Consider the following 21,849-nt stretch of genomic DNA (forward strand, 5'->3'; position numbering starts at 1 on the left):
GTGTGTTTGTTACTTACATTGCATAGACTTGTAGACACGAGGAAGACCAGGTGATGGTTATTGAAGTTATTTTTATTTATATTAGACTCTTGAGTGTAAAAGGATGCCATTGAAAAGGAGCATTGGTAACCATACAAACTCAATTCAAGGGTTAACAAGGTCAGTTGGCAAGCACGGGGGATTCAATGAAATCTCCAACATACCATACCATATATACACAAAACATCTTGGAGAGATCTCAGAAACCCAATGCTATACATAGTTATTATTGCTATTTACGGTAGGGCTACTGCAGCATCAGTAGCAAGAATCCTATTGCTATGTACCTGCTGTCATTGCATGGGATTTATAGTTCTCCACTCTCAAGACTTGAGTGGCAGTTGTAGTTCTCCATTCAATCATTAAAACAGGGTCTTGGCAGCCCTCATGTTTTTTTTGTTTGTTTTTTTAAGAGCAAAGGTTCATGATTACTCGGATATTATAGACAGTGAGATATACAGAATACCATAAGGTAATACAAGGAAAATACAGAATTGCCACCTATAAAAAGTAATAATTAAAAAAATTATACCAAGTGAGGGAACTGCATGACCATTCACAGAAAAAAAATGTGTGTTGTTGCTACGTGCCAGAGCTTTTCTACAACAATATATAAAAACTTAAAAATAAATTAGTGGTACTGATACATTTAAGAATATAAAACTACAACGTAGTAACGTCAATACCATTCTGACTTGCCTCACCACTGTTCACAGTTTACACAGAGTTTGGACAGACAAGGGGAAAGAATTTAGCCCAAGCAGACTTGGTTCATAGCTTTGCACAACCACCCTACTAGCCTCATCACTTTCTGTTATATCAGCAGTCCATTTAGACCTGTTCCTTTTAAGTGCTTCTCATAATAATAATATTCAGTGGTACTGACGTTATGCACTTTGAATTCACACCTAGCATTCATTTTATTTAGATTAGTTTTTTTTTCATTTCAGTAAAGTGTCCATATGAAAACTAAACATTTTTTTTCTATACATTTCCTAACAAAAAAATAATAATCAACGTGAATACAGGTTCCGCGAATGGGCAGGGTTGGGGTGTGATTGACCTCCCCCGTAACCAGTCAGCATGCTGGGAGAGTACTGTACGTCCACAACAGACCATGGGATTCAAGAGAAGCGAAGTTCAGACGGTCCAACAGTGTATTGAGAGAAAATAAAAGAGAAAAGAACAACAATTTGTTATTCACCCATGTGAGAATCAACTCAACGAGAGTAGCAGACAGCACATGTTTTGCTCACTATCTGACCGGCTATATTACTTCCACAAAAGCAACTGTTGACAGTCAGTTAAAGAAGACTGTTCTAAATGTGTTCATTATTTTGATAAAAGAAATCGGCTTTTTTCCAGATTTCAGCTGCATCTCATGGTCTTCCTCCACACATGTAGTTTGCTCACTTGTGAAAGGCAGCTAAACTGTCATCACCAGACAGTTTGGTCATGTGATAAATTGTGGTCATTTATGGGGTGTGGGGGACTGCAACTCCAGACTCCATCTACTGAGGAAGACCACAAGATGCGCCTGAAAGCTCAAGAAATAGAAGAGTAAGGTACAGCATTTTAAGGGGCTTTTAATATTAGACCGCTAATTTCCTTTCGAACTTCCTTCTTTGAAATTAACGAAGATTATTTTGACAATTAAATCAACGTCAATGTCTTCTTACTAGCTTTTTCTGAAGCTTTCAGGTGCATATTATGGTGTCAGTGGATGGGCATTGCACTGTTTTTATTGAGGTAAGTTGTAATCATGAGACTTGATCACGTGATGACATGGGTCATATATACAGTACATATCGCATCTCAAGCAAGACCATGACATGCAATTGAAAACTACAGAAAAGAATCTAGTAAGGGAAACTTGATTTGGAATCCAAACTTTCACACTGAATGTTTATTATTAATTAAAATTGTTATGGTGAAGGTTACATTTGGTGCTCTGTAAAATGGTCAGATAGCAATAATAAAACAAAGCTCTCAGATTGATGTTAGTAACAAAGAGTTATGTACAAGTTAAATGGTAACAGTGAAGATATGTAAATTATCTTTCATGTTTTGCACCTTTTGAAGCATCAAAAGGTACAAAAAGGCCAGCCCACAGGGTCCTGCGAGTTTGAAGCCTCGCCACCATGTTAGTCCGTTTGCTACTGATTATCAAGGCGAGTGTGTGCACTAACAGCAACGATAAAATGGCACAGATTGCGATGACGTCACAAGTACAGAGGAACTCACAGAGGGGGGTGGGGACTGCCTGTCAGTCAAGGGGAGGCTCTCATAGCCAGGGTTGCCATTGGAGGAAACGTTTGGAGTCCTGTATAGAAATAGAAAGAGACAAGGACAGAGGGAGAGGAAAAATGGAGGATGAAGAAGAGAGGGGAAACAGGGGTGAGACACATTGAGAAAGACAGAGGGGACGGAGGGCCGCAGGGTGACGGGACCCAAGGACAGGTAACAGGAAAGAAGGAGAAAGAGCGGTTAGAAATATAGTGCGGAAAAACACAGCACTCCGTATAACTAGTAGGTATTAGTTCTACTGGCACTGTGAGCACCAGCTGCAGAGGTACAGTCCACTCCTGGCTGATGATGCACTGTAGGATTTATACAATAATCTGCAATTACATGCATTTAGAGCTGGGTGTGACTCACCAGTCCCATTTCCGCTGTAATGTTGTTTTCCTAATGAATTTGTTTATCTGCATGATAAACCCCAGAAAGCTTTTAAAGCAATCCCGAGCAGATTCCATTTAAGAGGAGTGGACTGTATTTTTAGCGCTAGCTGAGTTTCTGAGCCTTGACAGTTTAGTTTAGTCAGTATCCTTGCATTTCTGTGTTACCATTAGATATGGGAGCCGTCAAGATGATCATCTGGCATTAGAATAAGAAGTTAAATAGTCCACGATTAGGTTACTCAGAGCACTAACTAAGCTTGGAAACACACCAGCAAGGGAGAAAGGGAAGTATCATAATAAGATGAGAAAATTGAAAGTGAGAAAGACGGAGAACCCAAAAAAAAGGAAGCAGGAGGTATGACAGGGAGTAAAGCAACAAGGACAATTCCATAGAAATAACTTGAGAGGTTTGGACATCACAGTGAGGAGACAGATGAGACGGATGCAGGAGGGGTTTTTTGGAGGGGTGTTGGGGAAGGGTGGGGCGGGTTTACCTATAGTGAACCTGAGCCTCACATCACCGGAGTTTTTACGAGCGCAGCCTCGTCAATGACACCCTCCCCCCAACACAGCAGTAGTCTACTACTGTTTAGGAGACAGGACGCCATTTGAGACAAGATCTGTGAAATGACCGAGCGGCCTACATCGTCTGCCCTGAAGCACTCGACAGACGAAATAGACAGACACACAGACAGACAGACAGACCTCTGGAGTTGTGTCTGTTTCTCTGCCTACACTGTAGTCCATATTGACCTGTCTGTGTGTCTGTCTGCAATGCATGTGCTTAACCTGACAGCTCTGTGAATTTGGACTATGTGTAAACCTATCTGACTATACTGCACTTCCACTTCTCTCTCTTGTAAAGATAGGTGTGCATTATGTCCAACATCTCTTATATATGTCATGAATGCTGTTTTGAAGGGGGAAAGGTGTGATTTCACTTCACCAAAAAGCCTATGTGTCTGCACAAAAATATCTCTATGTGTTGTTTAAGTATACTCTACTATGTGTTTTCATACAACATCCTGGACTTTTCACAATTTCTGATCTGGGGGGCATCAGTAGAAAAGTTGCCCGTAGGTACAGATCTTGACACAGAAACACAAGCTTGATGCCAAGGCTGTATCTAAGAGCAACCTCCTCCTCCTCTTGAAACATCTGGGACGTTCTGTCTGTCTGTCTGTCTGCGTGTCTGTGTGTCTGTGTTACTCACGGGAGGGGCGGCGCGCTAGAAAAGGGGGGTGTCCACCCGGCCCCCGGGTAATTATAGAAGGGGGCCATGGCCCCTCGCTGAGACCCCGAGGCCGTCTGTCTACGTGCCTGATGGGAGGTGAAGGGGTCCTCACTCTCGCTGTCTGAGTCTTCGTACTCCTCTGAATCACTGTTGTTGTCCATGAAAGAGAGAAAGAGGGACAAAGGTGAGCAGAGAAGTGAGGAGTACCACTGTGTCTTTATAATTAGTATAAAGCTGTATTCATTGTTACAGTTCCATATTCAGTATAGATTATATTTTTATTAAAAGGGCATCTTACAAGACAGCTCCATTTATTTTCTCGGCCACTGTTCATGATTAGTTAGATGCTAATATTCCAAGACAAAAAGGTATGAGATGCACACTTCAGATGGTAAAAATTATTTATTTATTCACAAATGGTCACCAAAGAAAACATCAAACCACTAATCTATGGGACTTATGCACTAGCAGCACCAATCACAAAATAAATTGTTAACAAACCTGTGCCACTGCTTCCAAACTCATAAAGACTAAACTCTACCTTTTTGCAAAAAAGAGATTAAATTTACCTATATGTGGGTTGAGGATAGCCAAACTTCTAGCTATTATTGGTCATTTTTATGTAATGCTGTAGTATTACTGTATAGCCTTGTGTGCTAGACTTTTACATATGCCAATCTTGAAAGAAAGAAAATGTTCAAGGCTAAATTATCTAAACTATCTCAAATCCATATCTCATTATTTGTGCATATCGTATGCAAAGCAGGATTGTATGGCATGTATGATCCCCTGTAGGGGAAATTCAAGTTGGCCCAGCAGCACAGGGGAATGTAGTGCAAAGAGTAAAAGGGATGTAAGTGAATGAAAAAGCCTACTTGTCCTTAATTCTATTAGAAATTGATGGAAATACACACATATTCAAACACTCTCTCTCACCTGGGGAAGCTCCTCCAGGCACCGGGCAGAGAGCAGAGGATGGCAGTGAAGGCCAGAGCAGAGAGGAAAGAGTAAAGGGAGAGGTAGAGCAATCCCTCCATCCCATCATAGCACAGGCCTTTCAAAGAGTCAATGTAGTCCTAAAAGAAAATGGACAGAATAATCAATGAAAATATAGAAGTAGTCATTTGGTAGTAAGCTGTTCTTAGTCAGTACAACGCACGCATTGCACCCGGTGTTACCTTATTCAGACCTCGGCAGTTCAATAGTGCCACCAATTGATGAAAGTTTCCCTCTGTGGAGTTGAGTATCTGCTGAACCTCCCTGAGTGATTTCTGCAATAATGAAAAAATTGCATCAAGTTAGTAAAAAAAAAAGGTGGTAGAAATGTAACTTTTTAAGCTGCATAGTTACACGTTATAACATACCTCAGCTTTGGGGAACTGGGTGAGAGCATTTCTGTCCAGGCTGGAGAGGTGTGTGTGAATGTTGGACAGTGCCCTCTGCGACTGGGTCAGCAGCTGCAGCCAACAAGTCAGTGGAGGTAAGAGTTTTTATTTTGTGTTACTGCTCAAATATACCATTAATATGCTGAGAGTGTAGCTGGAGGGCAAACGACTTAAGGACAGGACACGCAGCTGTGCATCCTGTCCTCAAATAATCTGTCCCTAACTTTAAGGACCTTGAGAAAGTCTGACATGTTCCTGCTCACTTACTTGTTAAGCTCAATGCCTGAATTATACCATGTTGTAAGACTTGTGGCTGACAGAGGTCACATTACCTGCTGGAACGGACTGTTCATGCGCCTGCTGCAGGTCAGGTAATAATCCAACACATCTGAATAGCCAACAAAACACCAGTGCACAGCAGATCAGAGCACAATAGAAAATATGTGGGAACAGTCATTATATTAGATTGTGCTGACATCAGCACAGTTGGGAGGTAAATCAAGTGCATTGTAGAAATGGAAAACAATCAGCACTTTCAGAAAGCGTTGCTTGTACTGGGGCAGTTTTATACCCTACCTGAGCTGGTCCCAGTATTGAAGTGGGTGGAGTTGAGGACAAACGTGTTTGGATCAGAGCAGAAGTCACTGAGAGCCTGGCAGTGCAGCAAGAGTGATGGGGAGAGCGAGAAAGGATGACGGAGGGGGAAAAAGAAAATAACAGCAGGATGGATGAAGCAAAAGAGGGAGGGCAAGAGAAAAGTTAGTAGACACACTGACCGACTGACATACTTACCTCATTAAGATATCTGACAGCAGCTCACAATACAGTGGCAAAGATCAATCTGCCTACATCACACACTGCCCTGGATAAGCCCGCGCTACACTCTGACATCTAGTTTTCTTTCCATTAGCTCATCACTCATATCCTCCCCTGTGTTAACCTCTTTTTTCCATATCATCACTACACATTGATGTACCTTCTGGCCTATTTGTTAAGAGGATGCACTCAAGCGAGAGATAGGACACCCACAATCAGCCTGAGATCGCCCCACCAGAAGAGGGAGCGAGAGCCACACAGAGAGCTCAGGGACTGACGGGAAAAGCGGCGACCCGGGACAAAATAAAGTGGGCAGGCCCACAGCTGGCCCATTGTTTCCCAGTCAGTGACCAGGGACAGAGCAGCTCTGTGTGGACCCACAGGCCTTGGGACATCTCCCACCAACTCCACATGACACTGAGACTTTTAAAGTAGGCACCAGTGCAGAAAAACAACCACCAATTTAGCCTCTTCACACACCCACAGCTCAGACCAAAACAGTCTCCCCTTCAGAGAGCTCGACCAAACTTCACAGGGCGAACTGAAAAAGGACAGTAATATGTAGTGTTGTAGTACTCGAGACCGGTCTAGGTCTTGACTTGGTCTCGGTTTGGGCGGTCTTGACTACAACACTAGTCCTATATTTGTGAGATACAAACTTTCTGTGTTTTGTTCTCAGCAAATGTCACTGACCTTTTTATTGTGGCTGGATGTTTGGCCATTAAGACACAGCACACTGGTGGTGTTGTCATGTTTAGGCGTTAAAAGCACAGCTGAACGTTGTCCAGCAGAATGTGAATTTTACTTTCCCAGGATTACACTCACACTTCCCACCTCCTTGCATGCTCAGTCTAAAGCCTCAAGGGGCCGAAGTACAGCAACAGCTTCAAGGCTTGCACCGTTGATTGTCTACCCACTCTCCCTCTCCGTCACTCACTTTAGCTTGCTCTCACTCTCTTAAAATGATCTCGAGATGCACTCTCCCGCTCTTCCTGTCCCCTCCTCACTCTTGCTGAAAGCACTTCTCTTCATCTTCCATCTTCACTTCTCGAAGCCAAACGCCCACACACTCACAAACACACTTACATGGAAAACACGCACCTTAATGCACAAACACACTTGGTTCACAAACGTGCCCAAGCACACACGCATTGAATCTTTAATCTCTGCCCCATTTTTCTGCCTTTTTGGTCCTCTGCCATGACTGCAGCGTTCCCTAGGAGGCAGGTCTTTTCACGGTTTAGCACAATGGGCACAGAAATCACACACACACACACACACACACACACACACACACGGCTTTGGCCTGCCATCAGGGTTCGGCCTCCTATAGCTTTCTTCCCTCAGCTGTAGCCAGCCAATCCCTCCCAAGACAGTCCAATTCACTTCCTATTCCTGCAGCCCTCCATGCCTCCGCTCCCTCCCTCCAGCCCTGGCCCTGTTCACGAGAGCAGTTTTACTGGGACTACTCACCACGACAGTGGCTGTCTCCAAGCCCAGGGAGCCCCAGCTTAGGAAGAGAGCCAGCCAGGCCAGCACGGTCATCCTGTTGGGGAACAGCCCAAACTTTTCAGCCAAAAGGACACCCTGGCCATCAATCCAGCATTGTATGGTTTGTGTCTAAAGATACAAGAGTGTATGTGTGTGCACTCACAGGATGAGCAGCCAGCGGGCTTGCTTGGCCAGCCCCAGTAGGATGAACAGACAAACTATGAGGTCAAGCAGCAGCAACAACACGTATGATAGCCACCTGTAACAAAGAAACACACAAACACCACATACAGCAAACGTCACTACATTAAAACTGTTGAGTGTGCAAGAATATTCTTTACCTTAGAACAAGTAGCTGTACTAAAAAAAATGCAACCTAACTCTTGTTTTTCAAGTTTTATCTCATTTGAGACAACCAACTGATCTTGAGTTAAGCTTTCTTTGTCATCAAACTACTCGTTAAAATGCAGTAACTTAGTACAAAACACGGGACTGTCTGTTGTTACCATAGTACAACTGCTACTGTGTTATGTCGTTTTATCCCACAGAAGATACTACATTGTGAGCAGAAATGTGTAAGAATGAACTGTAATTTTTTATAAAATGTTATGGTCTGTAGTTTTATGTGTTTTTATATCTATGGTTTTATTTTATGAGTATTTATTTATCATATTTAGGTAAGCAGAGTCAGTTGATTAGGATGGCAACACTTTAACATTGATGTGTTTAAGGACAAATAAATTAAACCTCGACCCTTCAGCTGTTCTTCCATTTAGCAATGTGAGTGAGACCAGCAGCTGCCGTAAAGGAATTTTTGCCTCAATGATAGTTGTTAGTGGAAGGACATTTTTCAGATTTTCCCTCCCCCAGTTCAGAGTTTTTCCCATGGGAATGGTCAGGCTAAATTTGGTAACCTGTGTAAGCTAGTGGGTTGCAAATTTAGCATAAATTTGACCAAGTAGTGATTTGTCCTTGGTTGTTATATTTATAATAAGACTATAAGGATTCTGATAACACTGCTGACGTTAAACAGAAAAAATGAGACATTCACTCAGTGTATGTCTGCATTCAGCTTGAATTGCTTTATTTGCTATCTAAGACAGACAAGAATCCATTGTAGGCAAGTGGTGAAGTTAGGATGAAGCTGAACCTCACTTAACCTCTTACTGTGTCAGGGCAGGGATAAATTACGTCTCATGTGTTTGCTGTGTGTGGTTTGTTTATGGGAAGCAGTATTTTCATGTTATTACAGTGGACGTTATTTATTAATACTAGGATATAGTTTTGGATTTTTATCAATATAAGTGCGTTCCTTATTTAATATTGAATATAAAAGCCTACTGTGTGTGGGAACATTTAGTTTCCAACGCATTACCTCAACAAACTCAGCCGTCTTGCAACATTTATGAAAGGCTAGTGAGAATAGTTTCCTGAGCCTCTTAGAACACTTGGGGTGTGGTTGTGTTGATAAACAGCCTGCACATGTTGATATATGTGAAATTTGCTTCTTCAAATGCTGCTGTCTCCTTATTTACGACATGAACTTCCCAAAATAGTAAATGTTTTTGGGAGAAGAATGGAAAGTGTGTGCTAGATTCTACTTTCTACTAAAGTTTCCAGGGTCTAAGTCACAGAAAACAAATGGTCGCTAGATGAAAAGTGGTTGCACTTGGACAATAATGATGTAGCCTAGAATACACAGTATAGGGGGACTATTGCATTCCTTTCAAAAGAACTTTACTTTTTACTCTAATTTCCATAAAATGTACTCCAGGATTGTTTGTAGTTAACTTCTGATGCTTCTGCTATACACAAGATGGAAAAATAAATCTACGTGTTTATGGTCACAATGTAAAACCACTGGATCGGAAAACTAACAGATCAGTGTTAGCGGACACTGAGTTTTGTAAACAGGAACAACAGGAATTCAGATTGATTTATTAGTAAGGAAATGATAAGAATGGAGTTACGCCATCTTTTTTTATGGGAAACTGCTAAAGCCAGCTTCAGAGGATCACTTCTTGCACAATTACCAAGATAAACATATACATTTATGAGCAAAAATGATCAGAGACTAATTGTAAGCAGGAAAAAAAGAGAATAAACAGTCTTCTTTCCCAGAAAGCTAACTATCGCTGCCAATGTTAACTGTCGTTGGTGTGGCAGTAGACATAATTCTGATTCCAAGCATGATGCAAAACATAAAGAGATATGGATGTTTCTTTTTATATATGTAGTTACTTGTTCATAAACAAGTAATGATATCAAATATGTGGTACCGATCTTGACACATCATTTAATAATAACCATCCCAAAAAATAATCCAGTAGGCCACCCTGGACTGCAGCCTCACCTGTAGTCCTCATTAACCATCAGAGTGTTGGCTGCCCAGCCCGGTGAGAAGGGGTTGGGCATTATGCCGCTGGTCGGCACCACTGTAGGAGCCACAGAGGGAGGTACCGGGGTCAGAGGTATAATGGACGCCCCGCTGATACTGCTGTCATTCCCCAGTCCTGCGTCGATACTAGACCGAGCCAGGGAGATGGAGGAGAGGAGGTTGACCATGTTCTCAGATAACCTCCGGCAGTTCCGTGTCGACACCAGGAAGGGTTTACTGCCAGTAAATAGCTCCTCCATCGAGGTCAGAGGTCCAGAGATGGACAGCTGCAGCCCAGAAATTGTGTCTGAAATCTGGAGAGGGTGGGAGGAAGAATGTGAGGAGAGTGAGGTGGCACGGAAACCACAAAGTTGAGACGATGATGCTCATAGAAATCATGGTGGGCTTAGAGTGCTTGTGTAATGGAGATGGAGAACTGAAGAAGGCATCTTGGTGCCGCCGTTTGCTAATGCATGTCCCACAATTTATAACACAAGGTCAGTTTTATATAAAAACATCTTGAACTTGGACGTGAAAAATCCTTCACTTTTATTTCTACTGGGAATCTTCGGAATAAAAGCAATTTACCCAATTTGCTTTGACATGAAAATACTCTTGAATATACAACACCTTGTAAGTTGATAAAGAGAAGAAAATAGATGGCTGCAGGATAGAAACAGAAGTGAGCACACGCCTTTTGAGACATGTTTTGGAAGGATTGTGCAATCGTGTTGAATAATTTGTTATCTGTCAAATTCAGAACAGGGCAGTTCTAAGCCTATTATTCGCTTCAGTTAGGTTTTTTGTTGGGTTCATTTCAGCCAAATTCGTATTATTTCCTCCCTATTTATATATTTTTTATGCATATGTATTTATATAAATATTCTTAGATTGCTGTTAATGCCACGTCAATTGCTCCTGGTGATACTAAATATTTTGCATAAATAAAAATTTAAAATTTAATGTGTTATTGCATAATAACATGTAACTGCGTGAAATGTAAGGATTGAAGGACACTGAATGAGGCAGACGTAGCGGTAGTGTATATTTCTAATGGTTCATCACATTAAAATGTTTAATTTAGATTTCTGCAAATGTTAAAAGAAAGAAAAAGGGCATTAAACATCAAAATCACTGTTTCACATGTCACAAAACCTTTATCTGCAGGGGAAAGCTATCTGCGGCTGACCGAAAAACATAATCAGTGCATGATGTTGTGTGTGTAAGTTTAAGCTAATTGTATTTTTAAACAAAATTAAATATAATAATACTAAATAATAAAAATAAATTTAACCACTTAACATACTTCATTGTAATTTGTTTATTTTAAGTGCAATATTCATTTGCAAATCAGCGCAGCAAGAAAGAACTAAAGGTGCTCACTTTGTGATTGAGCGATAGAGTATAATACTGTATATTGGTGTTGGTTCATTTATGTCACATACTTTACAGCAATGTTCTTTGTTTTGTTAGTTTGTTAAAATAAATTTTTTGAATGGATTTGGATAGTCTTGTTTATAGCTGAAAATGCTGCACATGTCTGCGTGTTGTGTGGGTGGGCATGAAAAATAAATCACTATGAAGAGGTGCCATGGTTTTAAAAAGTTTGGGAACCACTGGGGAAAGAGTCCTCGTTTCGATAATTCATGTGATCCCTTGAGATTTGCTCTTACAGGTTTGCTGTAATTGTTTCTTGATAAATGTGTCTTCAGAGCATTTTTAAATGTTATAATTCTTATGATGAAAGTGCTTTATGAGGGTCAGATTGCTCTAATTTGAATTATTGATATGTTAGTTTCCTTGAAATGAATGTGCCGAACTGATTAACTTGTGTTTTTCCCACCGATTCGTAGGTATTTAGCTCATTATCTATATTACTATAGTTTTCCTGACCTGTGTCTTCTACAGAACGCAGTAGGAGGACATTTAGCAGTCTGACACATAAACCACTGTCTGACCACAGAGAAATCGATAAAACAGAAGTTTATATCTGATTTTCTTTCTCTCTCTCTGCAGATGTAAGCAAGAACACATGCTTGGTCGCACGCGCACACACACACACACACGCACGCACGCACGCACGCACGCACGCACGCACGCACGCACGCACGCACGGTGGATACTCTGCATGACAGTTTACTTTTGTACAGCAACACTCACCAGCAGATCGATGGAAGCTAGCGTATAATTGGCTGTGAGAAGAGAAGAGGTCAACTGATACATCCCATCATTAGCCTCGCTGTTGCCATAGAAACCGATGCCTATGGCAACACTGCAAAGGGGGAAAAAAAGGAGAAATGAAAACATTGTGAGAGGGTGTATATATATGTGTGTGTGTGTGTGTGTGTGTGTGTGTGTGTGTGTGTGAGAAAGAGAAGGTGGTTGAAGAACAGATAGCAGAGGCATAAATGTAATGTTTAATTCAGTGTCTATGTACATTTTAAATTAATGTGACACCAGGAGATAGAGCTAAAGAGGATGGGATATGTGTGCTCTGGATGAGCATACCAACAGCGGAGCGCAGGGTAAGGAATAAACAGATGAGGGGGAAAAAAGATGACTCCTACTACTCAACGATTAAGCTTCAGCAAGGAAAATATTCGAAATGTTAAACATAACGACATGTTTACACATCCTTCTGTTATTCAAATATTCAGATTAAGGGTCAGGCCAGATGTTGATCAAATCCCCTCGAACCCGAGAGGAATGGTATGACCCAATCTCCCACAAAGTATGTGACCCAGATTAGAAAGCAGGGGGAAAAGGAGGAATGTGTGTCTGCCTCTGTGTGTGCTTTGCATTTCAAGCTTCCAAATGTGAACGATGTCTAATGCAGCTGCATTTGAAATGACACAGGCCACCCACCATCTGGAGGATAGGCTGTCACGAGAAATATTTTCAAGAGGTAAACTGCGGCATTATTTTTTCATACAGTCTAGCGCAGGAAGCTCTTGCATCTACTACATAACATTACATTACAGTCCATGAGGGGGAGACACGAACCACATCAACCCACGGTGTGTATATAATGACATCATTATGACAGCTGAATTCAGGTCCCCAGTACATTATGTTCTGTGATATAACAATACAGTCTCAGTGCATATAAACATGAAGGGAATGGACTGGGATCTAATAACAAGAACTTCTGAAGCATTAAATTGTGCTATAATTTTATCACAGCACACAGCTGGGCCTGTAGTTTTAGATTTAAAAGGCAGCTGAGCTTCCCCTCAGTGACTTCCACTAAACAAGAGTGTATTGGACAGATGTCAAGCAACATTTCTGTACATTGTACAGTGGAGACAATGTGCTGACTTGATGACTGCATGGTCACCAGATCTGAGGGGAATACCGGTGGGTAAAATGATGTAATAAAGTGTAAAGTGCTGTAGGTGGGCGAGCTGAGATCATTCTCTGACATACACACAGCGATGGGGAACCACTGAAATCCACATACGTAAACTAACATACACAGTGCTGTCAGAGGCCTTTGGTTGGTAAACAACAATACAGCATGACCATCAGCTGTCATCCAGGTCTCCTTTCCTCTCCAGTGACATTGGTAACTGTGTGAAACACTAAAAAGCACATGACGATGGGGGGTGACAGCTTGTGATTCACAGCCTTGTTGCTGTCCTACAAGTACTGTACTAAAATTTTCAGATACGTTGCTTAAGTATTTCAAGCTTGTGTTACTTTATACTTCAACTCCACTACATTTCAGAAGGAAATATTCTACTTTTTACTGTATTTATCAGACAGCTACAGTTGCTAGTTACTTTTCAGTTTACGATTTTATCTAAAAAAACATAAGATAAGCTTATGGAAAACAATGCATTTTTAAAGATTAAACCAGTGGTTCCAATATTTTTGATTTTTTGCTTTCTATTTTTGACTACCTACCAAAATACTGTGTCTGCTTGGGGCCCTTTGCTACATTTCATATATCTATGAGTTGTTAGCAGTTTCACAAACAAGAGATTTTCCCCTTTAAACTTCTCTGATGGGTTCATTTAAAGGAATAGTTAATGAATTTGGTAAATAGGCTTCCTGCGCAGAGTTATATGAGAAGATTGATGCCACTCTCATGTTTGTACAGTAAATACAAAGCTACACCCAGACAGATTAGCTTAGTTTAGCATAATGACATTGAAAACAGTGGGAAACAGCTATCATCTCTGTTCAAAGGTAACAAATTAAAATACAATGTGTTTATTAATGAGTAGGCTGATTTTGTTACCTTCCGGCAGAGTCAGGCTAGCTATTTCCCCCTGTTTCCAGTCTTCACGCTAAACTAAGTTAAGCAGCTGTTGTACTGACATTAATGGCATTGATCTTTTTATTTTACTTTCTGCAAGAAATCCCAAAAATAACGCTTTCAGGCTTGGAGAGGTAAAATAATCCAATATTTCACAAAAAAAGCAAAGGTTAGAAAAACGTCAAAATATGAATACAAATTTGTGTTTTAGAACTTTTTTTTCTTCTTTCCTACTCCATTAATCATCTTCCAACCCCTCAGATTTATCTTGTGACCCATAGGAGTGAGTTAACCCCTAGATTGGGAACCACTAGAGTAAACTAGTTGAAACTAGCTACACTTCGACCAGCTATGACAGTAAAATGCTACTTATGCATTGGTGCATTAGTATTAACAATCTAGTATTCAGTGGTGGAAGAAGTATTCAGAGCTTTCTTCTAAAGTGGCAAGACTACAATCAACAAAGTGTACTTTAAACATCAAAAGTAAAAATACTCATCATGCACATGGATGCTGTAACTGATATTGTTATATATACTATTACTGATTATTATTACTGATTCATTCATGCTTGAGGTCCATTTTAGCATTGTAGCTGGTTGACGTGTATCTACTTGATTGCTTTATACTACAACAATGTATCATATTTGATAAACTCATCATATGTTTTGTATTTACAAACTACTAGTAACTACTATTTTACTTAAAAGTAAAGACTAATTCCTTTATGTTTTGCTAATTATACTTCTGTACTGACTTTTACATGTACTGGAGTTTTTTTACATTGTTCCACTGGTACTTTTTCTTAAGTAAAAGATGTGAAAACATCCACCAGTGTTAAAAGAGGCGACTTGTGTACTTATGTGTACATAAGATGACGTCTGAATCCTGCTTCTCACCAGCACAGCGTGACAGCCGCCACTGCCACCCACGTGACACAGCAGATACCCCGCCCCTTCTTCCCGCTGTAACCGTGACCTGTGCTGGCATCTTCATCCTCCTCCTCCTCCTCCGATCCCTCGCCCCGGTCACCACGGTGACAGCAGCAGTAGTGTATGAGGAAGGAGAGAACCACCAAGAGGGAGATAACGAGAGCGATGGCTGATAAACTGGACAAAACCAGCAGAGTCTGAAAAAAAATTAAAAGGAGGGGAACTATGAATCAGAGAACATGAGAAATGGCATTTTTACAAGTGGAGAAGAGCATTTTGAGGAGGGTGAAATACCAACTAATCCTGTTAAATTCCATAGTTTGTCATATTGTCCTGCCCCCATTAACAGCAGGAGATGGTGATTAAAAAGGTAGGACAACATAAATTCTGAGCTTCATCAAAGCAGGAAGAGTCAAGGATACAGATACTCACAACATACTTTCATACATAAACAAAGGAAAGGGAACAAAAATGTAATACAATTAATTTGAGCTGATTCTTGACCATTTATGCTTATTCCAAAGGCACATGAATCTCTGATCTATGCACCAGAGGGAATATTACTAATCCATATCAGACTTTGCTTTTGATCAGGCTCCATGTCATAAAGTCAACATTACTGAAATGCATTTTGCTGCAACACATATCTACAGTATTATCTTTCATCCATCTGCCAGTCTGTCACTCCCCATTCCTCCACCTTCTCTCTCAATCTCACCTCCTGCTCTCTGAAGCCCCTCCCCATCGCCCCACTACACCCATCTCTCTTTCCCCACGCTCTCCCTCACTCCCACTCTCTCCCTTCTCTTTCTTTCTATCCACACCACTGAATCTCTATTAATAATCTGTGACCTACTTAAATACATTCACTCACTTCTCTCTCTGCCTGGTCTTCTGTTCAGCAAGCCTCCTTGCATTACTCATTCCCTCTCTCATTTTCTCTCTCGGTGCACTTTCAGTCTCTTTTGTCTTTCTGTTCTGCAGAATAATTTGAGTCCCCCCCCCCCCCCCCCATTGTACCGCAGAGAAGTCACAAACACGCAATGTGAGACGCCGCTAGCTGAAGCGTTTTGTACGAGAGCCTGTTGGAGGAGGATGAAACTGCCCAGTTCAGAACCATGCAGCTGTGGAAACCTGCTAGAGGACTCAAACCACGTTGAATCTCATGCACTCCTCCGAAAAATTAGGGGAAAAAAAGTAGAAAAATTATTAGAATTTCAGATTAGATCTGAGCTAAGGGGCTCTTGGAGGGGTCTAGTGCAATCTTCCCACCAATAATTAGATCAATAAATTGGCAGGAAAAGTGTTTTAAATGCCATCATCATAGCTCTGCAGATTGCTCTTACATTCAGGGATTTAAGGAGCAATTTATAGTGTGATGTAGAGAATTCAGGTCCTTAATTGTAGTACAATACCTGCACATTTATTAACTACAAATGGAGCAACAGGACTGTAATTATTATGCAGTCTGGCACCTCAGATAGGACAGTTACAGCACAGCATGGTGTTACAGTGTGTTATTAGCAGTTGCAGCAGGTGTCCGTTACCTGCTGGTACTCCCAGCTGTCAGGGACAAAGATGTTGTCCCTCATCTGCATGGCGAGGTCCAGCCGGGGGAGGGCGTGACACACTCGCACCCACAACGAAGGGGTATAGCTGGGCACCATTGTCATGGCAGCCATTTTCTAGTGCTGCTGGTCCCCCCTCCTCCAACCTGCGGGAAGGAGGAAAGAAGGATCAGAGCAACCAGGATGTGAAGTAAGAGCAGAGGAGAGGGAAGAGGGTAAGGTAAGGAGGGGTGAAGGACTTCCTGAGCCCACGGCCCAAGCTGAGAGGACAGAGAAGTCACTGAGAGCTTCGCCATCACTTTGTCCCTCCTGCACCCGGGCATAGTGGAGACAATTTATGGCCAGAGATCACCTGAGCAAAGCGAGGGTCAGAATGTCAGCCGTAGTTACTTGAAAGTAGCTCTCTGGGGTGTAAATCCACCCCAATGTTAACTGAAAGATTCACCTACAAAACTGAATGCACACAGCAAACTTGTCACACACATTAATAGTGTTATGAGATTTACCTGTCCCATTCTTCACTTTAATATTATTAAGAATGCATATTTCAGAATAACAGCCTTCGTCTGTTGAGCATGGGCTGTATTTACAGCTCCAAGAGGTTGTCAGTTAATTGATTAGTCAGGCGATCGCTTAATCTTAATAATCATTTAAGCAAGCAAAACTGTTAAATATTTGACCTTTTCCAGCATTTCTGTTTTCCCTGTTTGTTATATCATATTAATAGAATACCTTTGGATTTGGACTATTAGTTGGACGAAAAAAAAATATTTCAAGATGTAACCGCGAGCTTTGGAAACCAGTATTATAAACCCATATTTTACTATTGTTTTTGACATTTTATAGCACAAATGATTAATCGATGAATTGGCAAAATTATCATTAGTTTCAGTCAGACAAGTTGTTGCCTTGAACACAGTGAGATTACATGTATATATATATATATATGTAATCTCACTGTGTTCAAGGCAGCATGGATTATATAGGGGACATATGGGGTCTTTGTAGAAGTCCTCCTGGCAGAAGAAAAACACTGCATAAGGCACCAAGAAGACCATTATAGACAGAGTGATATATTGGACACCATTACAAACCACTGTTTAGCATTCAGCATAAAGCCGGCCACGAGGGAGAGAAAGTAGGGTAAATACAATGGGCAAATCTGGTTAGCCAAAACATACACTGGAATCCTCATTACAATGACAGAGCAGAGGGGGAACAGAGGGCGAGACAAGGGCCGGGTAGGCTTCTGATATCGGCTGCCCAGATTAAGAGAATTTGTTGTTCAGAAAGGAGCGTTTTAAGACAGCTCAAGAGAGAGAACCATTCACAACAGCCCTGATGCTTAAATACAAAGGGTTATACAGCTCAGCTCAATGCGGATATTTACAGGCAGATACAGTTCTGCATTTGAGTCCACGGATCCAATAATGTCAGCTTCTGAATAAAGGCTTGTGTTGATTTTATCACCTTTTAATGCAGCTGTTGTTCAATACAACTTTCAATAAGCATAGTATGCTTCGCTGCTGGGGGATTTTACTCTTCCTATTGATTCACACTTACTGTCCACTGCACAGAGTTGTGTTAAATACAGTGCATGCTAAAAGTTTAGATTCAGCCACATGTCACATTCAATGCCAGACAATTTCCCATTCAGATTAGGGGCGGTTATGGCCCAGAACAAGTTAACAGCTCGCCTGCAGGCCAGACAGGGCTGCTCTAAGCCCATTACAATAAGCCTGTTCACCTTAATGGTTCCAGCAGCCCAACTGTCACAAATCAAATCATTGCCAACACTCCATTTCCCTTATTAAAAATGTGCTGAACATGATGGCTCACACGCTGTGAGGGCTGCATCCATCCACCACACATCAGCAGTATCAACAGACTGTGTATACTGTACTCTGGTGTTATATTTATGCATTCCTTCGTGATGATCTTGAGTGGATTCATCAAATTAGATGTATTATAGGCGTAATCAGAATCGGGTTTATTGCCAGGTACATTTTCACACAGGAATTTGCCTTGGTATAAATTGGTGCTTACAGTACACATGAACATAAATAGAAATATATAAAAAGTAAGGAGATCAAAAAATTTACAAGTATAAAAAAAATATAATACTACTATAATACAGTAAGGTACATTATGAGACTTTGATGAGGATAAAAGAATTTTGGGAGGCATATTAATCAAGCAAGGGAATAATTCCACAATCAAAGGAGAATCAGTCTGTTAGGTCAATATAGAAAAGCATTTCCTTTGATCAATGACAATACTGATTTTTACCATGAGGCAAATAAGAGGTGACACAAGCAGAAAACACCATATTGAATCCATTATCAAACAATTAAAGATAAAGAAATATGAATCACCAGCATGGCAGCAGGTTATCTGTCTTACTGCTGCATCAGACAGTGATGACAGACATCAGGTCAAAGTTCAGGTAGGATACTCCTGCAACCCAGAAAGTTATTGAAGCAACCTAATGAGGTGCTGATGGCAGTGAGGGGGGGCACAGACCAGGAGCAGCAGTTACTCAGCAGTTGTCACAGATAGGAAGCCTCAAGTTGATGTGATGTCTCCTGCCAGTTTGTTATCATGCCTGTTACACCATTGTACAACTGAGGCCAAATAAATGTGATTTTTGAACTCACTCGGCGGAGAGAAAAGACAAGGAGAGAGACAGGGAAGAAACCACCAACTCTCTACCTACCCCGATCTCAAAAGAAAAAAAACCCTACATTTTCTGTTGCGTTCAGTCTGCACGGAGCTCAGACGACACCAAGAATGAAATCAGTTGCATGATATGAGAGTCCATGATGTCTGAATGTAAAGAAAAGGGCCATTTTGTGAGGCGGGTACTGAGAGCAAGGCTCAGACATATCTGTCAGCTAGATTCAGGATCATCTTTAGCACAAGAAAAATCATCTCCACCTTCATTTTTTTTTTTTTACAACAGTACATCTCTCTTGATCAGAATTTATAATTAATGTAGCCTTTCACTGATAAAATAATGCACATTTCCAATTTGCCTGTTTCACATTACAGCCTGAGTAGTCGTCTAACAGCTTAACAACCAGCGTAATGACTGTAATTTATGAGAAAGCATTACTGCATCATAACACACTACATCAGCCAGAAGAAATTAATTAACATCTTTCTGAAGGGTGCAAAGTTACCTTCGTCTACTGTGCAAAGTCACAGAAAAAGAAGAATAGTCTCAATTACATTTAAATTTCACTTAAAATTCATCTGCAAAATGAATGCTCAGATTCCAACAAAGAAACTTGAAAGTGAGTGCAGCTGACCAAAGGTAAGAGAGTGCAGCTCATAGTTAGTAAGTCAGACCAAATCAGTGCCTTGATGCGTGCAAGAGTCCAGCATGACAAGTTGTTGGTGACCAAAATGCTTCCACGCTACTGACCGAATCGCCAAACCCACACAGAGCAAAATATTCTAACTGACTTGCAGATTAAAACAAACTGTCCAAAAAACATTTGGAGAAAATATGAGACAAATGAGAAAATAATTGAATGCAATCAAACTATTACAGCATCATCTGATAATTTTTCTTTTTCTACAAATGTCCATGCGGAGAGGACCCATCCATTAGGTGTGATAGCTGCAAAGATAAGCATGAATCCATTTTGGCAATATGGTCTAATGGTTTCATGAACATCCATTAAAGCATATATGAAAATATAAGCATGGAACCAAATTAGCACTACACTGTAATGTGGTGTAATGTGCATCTTTATTATATTCAACTTGATTGATGATCAATCTTTGCAACAACATGAGCAATTAACCCATAATGGACAGGGGAGAGATCAGTCTCTTACCTCTGTCGGTCGCGTTGGGAGGTTTTTCTATCCTGCTGTCTCTTCTCTCCGCTGGTGTCCGTGAAATATTTACCCACTCAAAGAGGTATACTGCCAGCCGTCAACGCTTGATGCTCATGAAAAAAGATCATCCTGAAAAAATGGCTTGGAGACATGCCAAAAATATGTCAAAAAGAGGAGGGTAAATAATAAGGCAATAATTCTTGCAGTTATTGAAATATTAAATAGCCAATAAGTGTATGGTTGTCTGGTGACAGTGGAGAGGTGCTTGTGTTGATGGATGGGAGAGGAGCTCTCACTGAGACTGAGTGAGTGAGTGAGTGAGTGAGAGAGTGAGGGGGATTAAAACTGAGGAGACACCCCTCAGGGACCCTTTATCGTTGCATTGTAGCCCTTCGCAGCTTAACAGCCAAGCGACTTCACAACACGGCAGCAACACGATATTGCCCAAAGATAATTAATCTGTTAACGGGGATTAGCAGTGGTCTAACCCCTCACTCACTTCACACTGAAATACCAGAGGCACACTTCTACCACCAACCCCCACCTACATCCACGCACACTCCCATCAACCTGACCAATCTCTGTCCAGACTACCACACTGAACCTTGACCAGATTACCGAGAGAAAGAGTAAAAATGCAGAGCTGCCAGCCAAGTGTGCGCGCTAAACAATAGTGAAAAGAGATTTTATAAAAATCCACTCACATGTTGGATGCAAAACAGTGAACTCCTGCCTTTGACAGCACTGTTTGGCTGCGACGTGTCGAGAGCTAATGTGAGGTAGAGATGCGAATAAGCACACATAGATGGGGTGAGAATATGGGTAGATGCAGGGAAAGGCAAGTTAAAACACTGAGGAGAGGAAAAAAGTGGGTTCCCAGAGAGTGATGCTGAGAGAGAGAGCGAGAGAGGAGGGCGGGAGAGAGATGGAGTGAACAATGAATTGAGAGAGGGGGAAAGCGGCAATGGATTTTAAGGCAAAACTAGTTTTCAGTGAAGGCTACAGAACAACACTGATTCACTGAGGAGGCAGAGGAGAACATGCAACAACGACAGAAGTGATGAGAGCGCACCGATGGAGATGCTCTATGGGCGATTTGGTTGAGAGAAGCAAAGTGGAGATAGGATGGTGACACACAGCAAGAGTATAAAGAGTATGGTGTTTGTCTGTCATTGGAGAAAAGGGGGGCAGAGGCGAGTGAGCAAAGAGGGAGGGGG

General features: G+C 41.3%; 1 protein-coding gene across 3 annotated transcripts; it reads right to left on the reverse strand.

Moving 5' to 3' along the window:
- Nucleotides 1-57: 57 nt before the first annotated feature.
- ttyh1 (tweety family member 1) lies at nt 58-21,703 on the reverse strand. Of its 3 annotated transcripts, XM_038711262.1 has the most exons (16): nt 21,337-21,703; nt 20,630-20,773; nt 16,764-16,930; nt 15,184-15,413; nt 12,184-12,295; nt 10,000-10,337; nt 7,810-7,905; nt 7,629-7,701; nt 5,916-5,991; nt 5,672-5,727; nt 5,319-5,411; nt 5,133-5,225; nt 4,891-5,030; nt 3,934-4,101; nt 2,284-2,362; nt 1,053-1,136 (listed from the first exon to the last, which is right to left on the reverse strand). In XM_038711262.1, the coding sequence occupies exons 3-16, from the start codon at nt 16,896-16,898 to the stop codon at nt 1,053-1,055; spliced, it is 1,773 nt and encodes a 590-aa protein (XP_038567190.1). In that variant the 5' UTR covers nt 16,899-16,930; nt 20,630-20,773; nt 21,337-21,703. The 3 variants fall into 3 exon arrangements, with proteins under 3 accessions (XP_038567191.1, XP_038567192.1, XP_038567190.1); XM_038711263.1 differs by lacking the exon at nt 21,337-21,703 and having other exon boundaries at nt 58-1,136; nt 20,630-21,273; XM_038711264.1 differs by lacking the exon at nt 21,337-21,703 and having other exon boundaries at nt 58-1,136; nt 4,041-4,101; nt 20,630-21,244.
- Between the last annotated feature and the right edge of the window lie 146 nt (nt 21,704-21,849).

This window comes from Micropterus salmoides, unplaced genomic scaffold (genome assembly GCF_014851395.1).
Source record: "Micropterus salmoides isolate LMB-PRFRI ecotype aquatic unplaced genomic scaffold, ASM1485139v1 Ms_hic_scaffold_11, whole genome shotgun sequence".
Lineage (NCBI taxonomy): Eukaryota > Metazoa > Chordata > Actinopteri > Centrarchiformes > Centrarchidae > Micropterus > Micropterus salmoides.

What these genes read in the sequence shown, in the direction of transcription:
- ttyh1 (XM_038711263.1), bottom strand. Translation starts at nt 16,898, where the DNA reads ATGGCTGCCATGACAATGGTGCCCAGCTATACCCCTTCGTTGTGGGTG. An exon ending in ATGGTTAATGAGGACTACAG is followed by an intron (nt 7,906 to 9,999) that starts GTGAGGCTGCAG and finishes TCTTTGTTACAG; the next exon opens with GTGGCTATCATACGTGTTGT. An exon ending in ACTGCCGAGGTCTGAATAAG is followed by an intron (nt 5,031 to 5,132) that starts GTAACACCGGGT and finishes ATTTTCTTTTAG; the next exon opens with GACTACATTGACTCTTTGAA.